Source organism: Triticum dicoccoides, chromosome 2A (assembly GCF_002162155.2).
Source record: "Triticum dicoccoides isolate Atlit2015 ecotype Zavitan chromosome 2A, WEW_v2.0, whole genome shotgun sequence".
NCBI classification, from domain to species: domain Eukaryota; kingdom Viridiplantae; phylum Streptophyta; class Magnoliopsida; order Poales; family Poaceae; genus Triticum; species Triticum dicoccoides.
This window is the reverse complement of record NC_041382.1, coordinates 62541137-62552262: the sequence shown is the minus strand read 5'-3', so window position 1 is coordinate 62552262 and position 11126 is coordinate 62541137. Positions and strand designations below refer to the sequence as shown.

General features: G+C 44.8%; 1 protein-coding gene across 1 annotated transcript; it reads left to right on the top strand.

Moving 5' to 3' along the window:
• The first annotated feature begins 5834 nt into the window (after positions 1-5834).
• On the top strand, positions 5835-10570 carry LOC119353246 (probable apyrase 2). Its single transcript, XM_037619839.1, has 9 exons — positions 5835-6641; positions 6731-6859; positions 6936-6992; positions 7156-7248; positions 8216-8421; positions 8992-9086; positions 9480-9694; positions 9807-9996; positions 10087-10570. The coding sequence occupies exons 1-9, from the start codon at positions 6330-6332 to the stop codon at positions 10197-10199; spliced, it is 1410 nt and encodes a 469-aa protein (XP_037475736.1). The 5' UTR covers positions 5835-6329; the 3' UTR covers positions 10200-10570.
• Positions 10571-11126: the final 556 nt, after the last annotated feature.

The following is an 11126-nucleotide window of genomic DNA, read 5'->3' as shown; positions in this document are numbered from 1 at the left end:
TGACAATATATGTTGTTGTTCTAAAGATGATCATGATGCCCTCGTGTCTGTATTTTATTTTTATCGACACCTCTATCTCTAAACATGTTGACATATTTATCGATTTCGGCTTTCGCTTGAGGACAAGCAAGGTCTAAGCTTGGGGGAGTTGATACGTCCATTTTGCATCATGCTTTTATATTGATATTTATTGCATTATGAGTTGTTATTATACATTATATCACAATACTTATGCCTTTTCTCTCTTATTTTATAAGGTTTACATGAAGAGGGAGAATGCCGGCAGCTGGAATTCCGGACTAAAAAAGGAGCAAATATTAGAGACCTATTCTGCACAACTTCAAAGGTCCTGAAACTTCATGGAGCTTATTTTTGGAATATATATAAAAATATTGGGTGAAGAAAGTACCAGAGGGGGCCACCAGCCAGCCACAAGGGTGGAGGGCACGCCCCCCGACCTTGTGGGCCCCCTGGCAGGCCTCCGGGGCCCATCTTTGGCTATATGGTGTATTTTGACCTGGGAAAAATCAGAATGAAGCTTTCGGAACGAAGCGTCGCCGTCTCAAGGCGGAACCTGGGCAGAACCAATCTAGGGCTCTGGCGGAGCTGTTCTGCCAGAGAAACTTCCCTCCGAGAGGGGGAAATCGAGCCATCGTCATCACCAACGATCCTCTCATTGAGAGGGGGTCAATCTCCATCAACATCTTCACCAGCACCATCTCCTCTCAAACCCTAGTTCATCTCTTGTATTCGATCTTGGTCCCAAAACCTCATATTGGTACCTGTGGGTTGCTAGTAGTGTTGATTACTCCTTGTAGTTGATGCTAGTTGGTTTATTTGGTGGAAGACTATATTTTCAGATCCTTAATGATAATTAATACTCCTCTGATCTTGATCATAAATATGTTTTGCGAGTAGTTACGTTTGTTCTTGAGGACATGGGAGAAGTCTTGTTATAAGTAATCATGTGAATTTGGTATTCGTTCGATATTTTGATGAGATGTATGTTGTCTTTCCTCTAGTGGTGTTATGCGAAGGTCGACTACATGATACTTCACCATTATTTGGGCCTAGGGGAAGTCATTGGGAAGTAATACGTAGATGATGGGTTGCTAGAGTGATAGAAGCTTAAACCCTAGTTTATGCGTTGCTTCGTCAGGGGCTGATTTGGATCCATATGTTTCATGCTATGGTTAGGGTTACCTTAATTCTTCTTTCGCAGTTGCGGATGCTTGCGAGAGGGGTTAATCATAAGTGAGAGGCTTGTCAAAGGAAGGGAGACACCCAAGCACCGGTCCACCCACATATCAAATTATCAAAGTAACGAACACGAATTATATGAGCATGATGAAAACTAACTTAACAACAATTCCCATGTGTCCTCGGAAGCGCTTTGCATTATATAAGAGTTCGTCCAGGCTTGTCCTTTGCTACAAAAAGGATTGGGCCACCTTGCTGCACCTTGTTTACTTTATTTACTTGTTACCTATTATGATTTACCTTATCACAAAACTATCCGTTACCGATAATGTCAGTGCTTGCAGAGAATACCTTGCTGAGAACCGCTTGTCATTTCCTTCTGCTCCTCATTGGGTTCACAATCTTACTTATCGAAAGGACTACGATAGATCCCCTATACTTGTGGGTCATCAGCTACCTGGGCATGCAAGGGCCTGGTGGCCCCCCTTCGGTCCATCTTCGCTCCATAATTCCTAAAGTATTTTAAAATAATTCTAAAAAAATCTCTGTCCCGCATTAAGTACTTTTATTTTTTGCACAAAAACAATATATGGTAATTTTGTTGAAAACAACGGTAATCCGGGTTAGTGTCATTCGGAAACAAATTGGAGACCAAAGCAATGGAAAAAGAGTTTGGAAAATTAGATATGTTTGAGACATATCGACTTACAGGTCGTCAGCAGATGCCATAGCAATGACCACATGGCACGCGAATGCCAACTCTAGATTGTGGGGCAACATGATGGTGGCCACTGCCATTCTAGGAGCAGGCGCATAGAGGAGAACGATGATCCTGCCATCACGGTGACAATAAGATAGGAAAGTGGACCAGGCATGGGAGTGAATTTGTGTGAGAGATACATCGGGGAATAAGATGATTGTATACATCTACCCACACATTCGAGATTTGAGATTGATCCTAGCTGGGATTGTTATTTCCCTTGATGTAACAAACAAGATTTTACCTCTCTATAAGGTTAGGATTGACCGGGATCAGTGAGGCTAGTGTATCAATTTTAGGTATTTGGACGGCGGGGTTCATTTATATCAAACTTTACAATCCCAGGGTTTAAAACAAACTCCACTCCGTATTTACCAAGCACAACAGCTTCGGTGGCATTCGGCCAACTTCGCACGCGCACGTGGAAAAAACAAACCCAACCTCACTGGCACATGCACAACGAACCCGCAAGCAGCCCCCACCTCCTCTTCCCCCGTTGTGGCCACTTCAAAGCACCACCCGTTCCATTGACCGCCACCACCTCCCCCACTCTGTCACGCGCATGACCAAAGATACCAGAGAAGCACCACTGCACCCTCAACCCCTAGCATGCCCCATTCGCTTGCACCGCATCCGGAAGCTAGCGGCAGCTCTAGGTTCTTTGGCGCCACTAATTGAGATCTTGGGACGTAAACCATGGAAGCAGAATTATGTTATACACGTCGCATTGGGCGTGAAAATAATGGAACAAGAAAAAAGCAATAGGGGAAATTTATCAAATGTAGCCATATGGGAGTCCCTTTATATATTATTGCAAACATAAACACACATACATTTTTTGGGGGTATAAACACATATGCATGAAACCATCAAAATAATGGAACAACAACTACTACTGGAGCATAATAATATGAGTAGGACACTACACCATCTCGGCTCCCCTTCATTGTTTTTCCTTCTTATTAGTTTCCACGGATTTTTTTAAAGTGAATTAGCTTCCACAGATTTGTTTGGTCCTTTCGCTAAGCTTGCACAATTCAGCCATAGTAGGCCCACCCAAGACAGGAGGCCCACCGAGGCCAGGATTTAACTTCATGTAGTTACAAAGGCACATGTTTCCCCTGGACCGCTCAAGACCTTTGCCTACCGCCTGGCAGCACTCTTTCTCCGCAACGGGATTTGAACCAGGTTTTGTTGATGGATTGAAAGCAAGCAAGCATTTGTCCCTCATGGTGGTCACCAATTGGTTGCCTATCATTTCAACACATGATTTTGAGTCCACTGGCAACGGGAGACTGACGAAGATCAACGTTAGCGTAATCATCAACAAACCTATGGGAGCCCATGGTTTTAGTGCCATGCCGACAGAGAATACCCCTCCTGGTGGGGAGGTCTGAACTGGTGTTGTAGGTGATTGGTTGCTTCCATTGTCGCACCCCCTGGCCTTTTATAGATCTTTGGTGTTGCATGCATTAGATAATGAACCTGGATGGTTGCAAATACGATAAGGGCTCGTGATTGCATACCAATTGTTTAGATTTAAAGAAATTCCTATATTTATCACATCGAAAAATATCCAAAAATGCTTTAATTGCATGGTTCCTTTGCCTGTGTTTTTCTTTCTTGTTCCGCTTCGCGTTACCATTACGTTTATTGTCTTTTCATTATATAAGGACAATCTCTAGTATTAAAGGGGGAGTTGGTGGCCATACGTTCATTAGTCAAGCCTTTCCTCCCATGTCGTGCATTAACTCAATCAAATCAAAACAAAATTTTTGCAACACCATGGGTGTAATGTAATTGCATTAACTCAATCAAATCAAATGCGAACATTCTAGATATAGATTGGATACGGGCAATCAAATCAAATCAAATATTTTGCATTAACTCCATCAAATCAAATGCGGACATTCTAGATATAGGTTGGATATAGGAAACCTAATCAAATCAAATATTTTGCACTATCTCAATCAAAATAAATTAAATCACTTCCTACATTATAAATATGACTAGCAAAAGAGTCTGTGTGTTGCAACAGAAGAAGAAAAATCGCACGCCTTTAACCTAATAACCATGATTCAATACCCCAATAGGTCTATGTCCTTTATTTCCACACATGCCATCTATCTATGTTGCCATTTATTCTCTTTTCCACACTCACTGACGGTGGCCTCAGTGCTCACACAATCATAAATGTGTTTGAATATGGTCAATCCTAAGGCATCTCTCTCTCTCTCTTGGCATAAGATGAGAAATCTGCTCTTTTTCCCGCGAGGTTTTGACGAGGCGTGCATGTGTCGTTATAGATAGTTTCTTTCGTCTCCAATTTGGTTTTGCTGAGGCATTCATTTTTAGTCTGGATCGGCACCGGTACGAAAGAAAGGTGGATCATGCGATATTGATTAGACTAGCACCCTAAATATCATTTAAAAAATTCTTAATAGATAAAATAACATCATATTTAGATTATATATATTTTTAATCAAATTACATATACATGTTAAATTTGGAGTTACGGTTTTAAAGATATGGATTTTTTTTAAAGAATTTGATATGGACCGTGAGTTGATTATCCTAAATATCATGGGGTTTACTACAAAAGCAAAAATCTGACTTAGAACTGAACCGCGATTTGATTAGAAAAACATAAGGGATTTTTCCGCAAAAGCAAAAAAAAAAATCTGATTTAAGCCCGAATTGCGGGTTGAATATCAGAAAGATCAAGGGATTTTCTGTAAAACACGTAGTAGCTGGGAATAAAATAGTCCTTCCTTTATTAATAGGTATAGAAAGATGCCTTTGAAAAGTTTCATCGTTATGGGAATTGTTTTGTTTTCCATTGTACTAAATCAATGACAATTAATATGTACATGAGAGAGTAATGTTTTTGTTTATGATCCAAAACATCGTGTTTGTTGTGTTTTTCCAATTCAAGTAAAAAAGTTGCAGGTCACTCTAGTAAAAGAATTGAGAAAAAATTGTGTGCACTGAGTGGGCTTCTCTAAGGATAAAATGGATTGCTACTAAAGCACGCGTCTGGTAGCGTATCCCTTTGCATGTGCTTCTACTCGGATGATCAGAGATTCCTAAATCATGTCGTTGTTGCCACAATTTGTCTCAGTTTTTGTGGCCTTTATGCAATGGAGGTGCAGTGGACCTCGACCCTTGCCAGTGGGATGGGTCCTGCTCCGTTTTAGGTGTCTCTTTGTCTCGGTTTAGGTTTTGTGTCCTACTTAGAAAGACGAGGCGTCAACGGCTTCTTGAAGATGAAATGAGGTTCTCCTTGCCTAGCCCCATCCCGGTGATACTTCTAGCATCATCGGAGGGCATTTGGAGGTGTGTCTCTAGTTGATCTTCGAAGATTCAGTCGGCTTTTGTCTTCAGTGAACCTACTTGGATTTGGTCCTCGTTCATCTGCATCCATGTGTCTACAGGCTATATATTTCTGAGCTTCTCTTCATCGATGATGGTTGCTCTGTTGCGCTGGTCCCGGGAGGTCTTAACAGGATGACGTCCTCACTGTTGCCACAACAAGATTTGTCCGGCATCGATAAGGGGTGACGATGGCAGCACTCATTTGACTCGCTTCAGTGCTTATATTCGTCGGTAATGGTCTATGGACTTGTTACTTTTATTTTATTGTTTGTACTGCCGTGACTATGGGTGAATCCATCGAAAGTTTTTTCCAAAAAAAAGTTTAACTGGATCGCTGAATCCATCACCACGTCAACACGCTCTCTGGTTGGCGCGTACACGGTCAATTACCTGCACCAACCAATCACGGTCCGGCGCAGCCGTGGACCAGCACCGTGAGAAATTACCGAGCACCGCAGCTCCGGTGCCGTCCGGCCAACTCCGCACACGCGCGCGGACGAAGCCAACCCCGACCCAACCGCACCGGCACGGGCACGGGCACGGCGAACCCGCACAAGCAACCCTCACCCCCTCCCCCGCCGCGGCCGCTACAAAGCGCCGTCCTTTCCGCACGCCACCGCCACCTCCCTCCCGCCTCCGTCGCGCGCGCGCCCGGCGGCAGCACAGCAGCCAGAGACCACCGCGCCACGTCCCGAGGCGCACGCATTTCCCCAGCGCGCGCCCGGATCCCGACGCCACCCCGCCCGAAGTCAAACCCACCGACGCACGCCCGCCCGCCTAAAACTCCACCCCCGAGGCTCGCGCAGATCGGCCCTCCATCCCTCGCCTCGCCTACCCCACGCCGACGCGCGCGGAGCGGAGCGGACGGACGGGAGCGCTGGATCCCGCGGAGGATCTAGAGGCGGTCAAGCAGCCGTCGCCCCCCGGCCCCGGGGGCCGCATCCGCTACCGCACGCCCTCCTCGCCCGACCTCCTCCTCCTGCCCGCCGACAAGATGCGCCGCTACTCGCAGCTGCCGGGCGCCGGCCGCCAGGACACGCTCGCCGACCGCGTGCACCGCTACCGCGGGGTGCTGCTCGTAGTGCTCGCGCCGCTCGCCCTCGTCTCGCTCGTGCTCCTGCTCATGCCGCGCGCGCCCGCCGGGGCCGCCCAGAGGCCCCTGGGAGGAGGGGCCGGGGCCGCCGGGGGTAAGAAGTACGCCGTCATATTCGACGCCGGCAGCTCCGGCAGCCGCGTCCACGTCTTCTGCTTCGATGGCAACCTGGATCTGGTCCACATTGGCACCGACATCGAGCTCTTCGTCCAGGTAAGACGACCACCCCTTCGTCCGTCGGATCTGGATCTGGTTTAGGTCATTGTCAGCTGAATTCCGTTCCCCTTCCTCCGCCCTTGCAGAAAAAGCCTGGACTTAGCGCGTACGCCCAGGACCCGCGCGAGGCTGCTCAATCGCTCGTCTCCCTCATTGAGAAGGCCAAGGAAGTTGTTCCGGCCGAATTGCGCGACCAGACGCCTGTTAGAGTTGGGGTGAGTGGTTCGCTCACACTAATTGATTTTGTAATCGGTGCTTGTTGATGTTCTTACCTTCCTTGTTCGTTCACAGGCAACAGCAGGGCTAAGAGCTTTGGGAGCAGGAAAATCCGAAGAGATTTTGCAAGCGGTAAATGGTCTTCTATCATATCATCATCATCATCATTATTGTCTGCATTGCGGGTTATTATGCTTTTTTTTTCTTTATGTTTGAGTGAGGTTTTTGTTATGTTATTACCAATTTGCCATGATTGATTGTGTACCTGGATGTTAATGTATCCACAAAAATGCAGGTTAGGGATCTTCTTCGTGAAAAGAGTTCATTCAAGAACCAGCCGGATTGGGTCACAGTTCTTGATGGAACTCAGGAAGGTGCATATGAATGGGTAGGATGCTGGCCTTACTTATCACATATGGTTGCGTTTCATGTTATTCTAAGGCTCTTGATTAAAAAAATATTATCACTGCATGTATTTCATTTTTTAGAAGACTACATGCCATTTTCCTAAGTTATGAACTGATATTTGATGGTTTACTAGTAAGGTACACGTGCATTGCACGTGAGAACTTACATAACCAAAGTATGATTGCATATTGGCATATCACATAACACAAGCAACTATATAAATTTATAGTCACATATGCATCATGTATGAGATGTAGATTTAATTCTTGTAGTTTATGGCACTGAAAAAAATATAAATCATTTTATGAAGATACTGTCATAGCCTTGTACAAGAAGTAAATAAAGCAAAAGCGAATGTCAATTCTTTCAGAGCCATCTTACATTGCTATGGTACTGTAGCCATGGAGTTTTTTTGTGTGCTTTCTTTACTGAAGTGATAAGGTTTGTGCACATTATACATTGATATTCATAAAGTAAAAAGCAATAGCAATTCATTTAGAAGAAAAAAGTTGGCAGTGTTAAAGTATGGAAGATTCTAGAGCAAAGGAGAAACATAGTGCTTTGAGGTTTGTGCATAGGGTGCATTGTGCTTAAGCTTAGTAATGGAATATTCTAGATAGTACGCATGCATGGCAAAATCGTGTGTAGTGAATAAGATATCCAATGGCCAACAATGCTCGGGCCTGCCAACTTTCCACCGTTGGATTGGCTTCATCCAACAGCCAATATTCAATGTTATTCCCACACTATATAGTGGTGTAGATATAGATATGTAAAACTGTATGTAAGTAGAGTTCAAGGTAACCACCAAACAGGCCTAGTAGAGGTCAGATCGTGTGCTAAGCAGAGTGTTTAGGAATTATTCATAAGCTTTGCTGCTTTGTTTACCTTCCTAGTGCAGGGACATATACCATATATCTCCCATTCACTCTTCTATATGCTTACAGGTTACCATTAATTATCTGTTGGGAAATCTGGGAAAGACGTACGCAGACACAGTTGGTGTGGTTGACCTTGGCGGTGGATCTGTCCAAATGGCGTATGCTATCCCAGAGAAGGATGCTGAAAAGGCTCCTAAACCAGCAGATGGTGAAGAATCATACGTGAAGAAGCTTTTCCTTAAAGGGACAACGTATCATCTTTATGTCCACAGGTTGATATTTTAACTTCTGTTAGCTTTTTGCTGTTCCTCCTGTTTAGCCGAATTATTGTCCTCGTAATTTGTGAACCCTCTGCTGATGTTTCTAAGCATAACATGAAGTAACAATTATCAAAACCTATTTAAGCACCTGATGGTGGTACTGTCCTGCAAATCCTGTTATGTCTAATTGGATTGGTGAGTCATAAACCACTGAAAGAAGAAAAATGTGTAATTATGTAAGAAACGGTCATGTCACCGCAATACATTAATGACCTAGAATAATTCATAATGGGAGTGAGAAATTTCATGATAACCCCAATTTAAATGTGTAAAAATCCATCAGTAAAAACAGCTGAGTAATCTCAAGAAAAGCATGACTTTATTTAACACTGTTTCAAGGCAACTGCATTGTAGACAAACATAGTGCCATCGGTCTGAACTGACTTTAGTCATGCATCCACTTGTGCTCTGCGGGGTAATTAGTTTTTGGTGTATCACTAATGGAAGTGACATCACATGATTATTCTCGTCGAAGGTATCATGAGTTTAAATCATGAATATAACTGTGAACTTTTGTTGCAGTTATTTGCGCTACGGATTGCTGGCTGCTAGAGCAGAGATCTTAAAAGCTGGCAATGCCAATGGTTACAGCAACTGTGTATTGGCTGGACATCAGGGTATGACTGCTTTCTTCTGCCTTACTGTTCTGCTATTGTCTTTTTCATCTGCATCTTAAAAGTATAGGTTAGTTCCCAGCCCATTCAGTGAAGTCTGTTCCCAAAAGAAGTCAGCTTTGCTATCTTGTGAAACAAACTCAGGTTTACAGTAGGACGAATTCCTCAAATTTGTTCTGTGTACATTACCATTCTCTACAGGACAAACTATCTTATTTGTTCTGCTTGTTAGTCTTTGCCGCTTATCATCCTTTCTGTTAAAAGTACTTGTATTACTTTGTGTTATGTCCATAAAAACTCATAGCCAATACAAACCACGAGCATATTATGACATGATATGCTTGTTTTCATTGTGCTGATCATAGGACTCTATTCTAATGGCATTTACGATTTTAGGGCAATACAAGTATGGTGGCAATACATTTGAAGCATCGGCTGCACCTTCTGGCAGTAGTTTTTCGGAATGCAGGGCTGATGTAGTGAAAGCTCTTAAAGTAGATGAAGCATGCACTCACATGAAATGTTCCTTTGGTGGCATTTGGAATGGTGGTGGTGGTGCTGGCCAGAAGAATCTCTTTGTAGCGTCGTTTTTCTTTGACAGGGCTGCCGAGGTAAGTTATGGAACTTCTGATTCTAGCACTGTCCTCCTTCTGAAGATGAATTTCACTTGTTTGCTACTCTTTCCCACTATGCACTTCTAAGCATTCCATGATTCCTGTTCAGGCTGGTTTCATTAACTCCAATGCGGCTGTTGCCAAGGTCAAACCCTCAGACTTTGAGGAAGCTGCCAAGCGTGCTTGCAAATTGAACGTGAATGACGCCCAATCTAGCTACCCTGGTGTCCAGAAGGATAACGTTCCATACATTTGCATGGATCTTGTGTACCAGTACACACTGCTTGTGGATGGATTTGGTAAGAGGCTCAGTACTAAGTAAAAAATGTCCATCATCGTGTACATCTATTATAAGACCTATCTCATTTGTTTTGCTTTCCATCTTGCAGGTGTTGATCCCCAACAAGAGATGACATTGGTAAAGAAGGTTCCTTACAGCGACGCGTTTGTGGAAGCTGCGTGGCCACTCGGAAGTGCCATCGAGGTTGCATCTTCATCATAGGCAGCAACCAGTGTAGCATCAGAAACATCAACGTGGGAGCATGGGCATGACCACCGTAGAAGAAGTTTTGGATTCAGGGGTCTACATTTAGCCGGTTCTGTGTGTGCTTCCCCCTGAAGTCACCATTTTGTCGCCCGGTCAGTTCGTCCAGCCTCCCCTCCCATACAGTATAGGTTCATACGCAAGGACATGAGGATTACGGCACCAATTGTACTGCAGCCAGACGCCATTGGAAGGCGCATTATTATTTTTGTACTGATGATGAGAGTAGACGAGAGCATTCCATTCTTTCTGACTTCCACTTGAGATGGGCATAAACACATTGTTCACTTAGCGCAAATGCATTGTTCGTTGCCATATTTTAAACTCTATCTACATTGTGTGATTGTCTGCCGAGTACGTGGCCTCAGAACTCGAGATCATTCAATTAGGCCGGGGGCCATGGACACCTGCCCCACGGCGAGGTCGGCATCATGCGCTACCGCGCCGACGCCTACAAGATCGCGACGCTCTGCTCTCACCGGCGATCCGGAGCCAAGCAATACGACGTCTGTACCTACGACTCCGGCGCCGACGCCTGGACCCGCACGCCTACTGCCTTTCCGCCGCCGCAGGACGCTCCGGCAAAGCATCTCCCAAAGGATGTTCTCTACCTGATGACGAATGCCGGCCCACACGACGACCACGAGTCGTGGGTGGTTTCGATCGACATGAGGAAGAAGACGGTGGAGCGAGTGGCCAAGTTCACCAGACAAGGAGAAGCTTGCATGGACTTCGCCTACATGCGCACTTCCATCTCCAACTATCTTGCTCCAAGAAGAGATGGAAAGGGCAACAACAACATGAAGCGACGAGGATTGTTGTTGCCAAGATACATCGGCAAGAAGCCGCGGGTGATCGGTTTCATGCCCTCCTCCGGGTATGGTT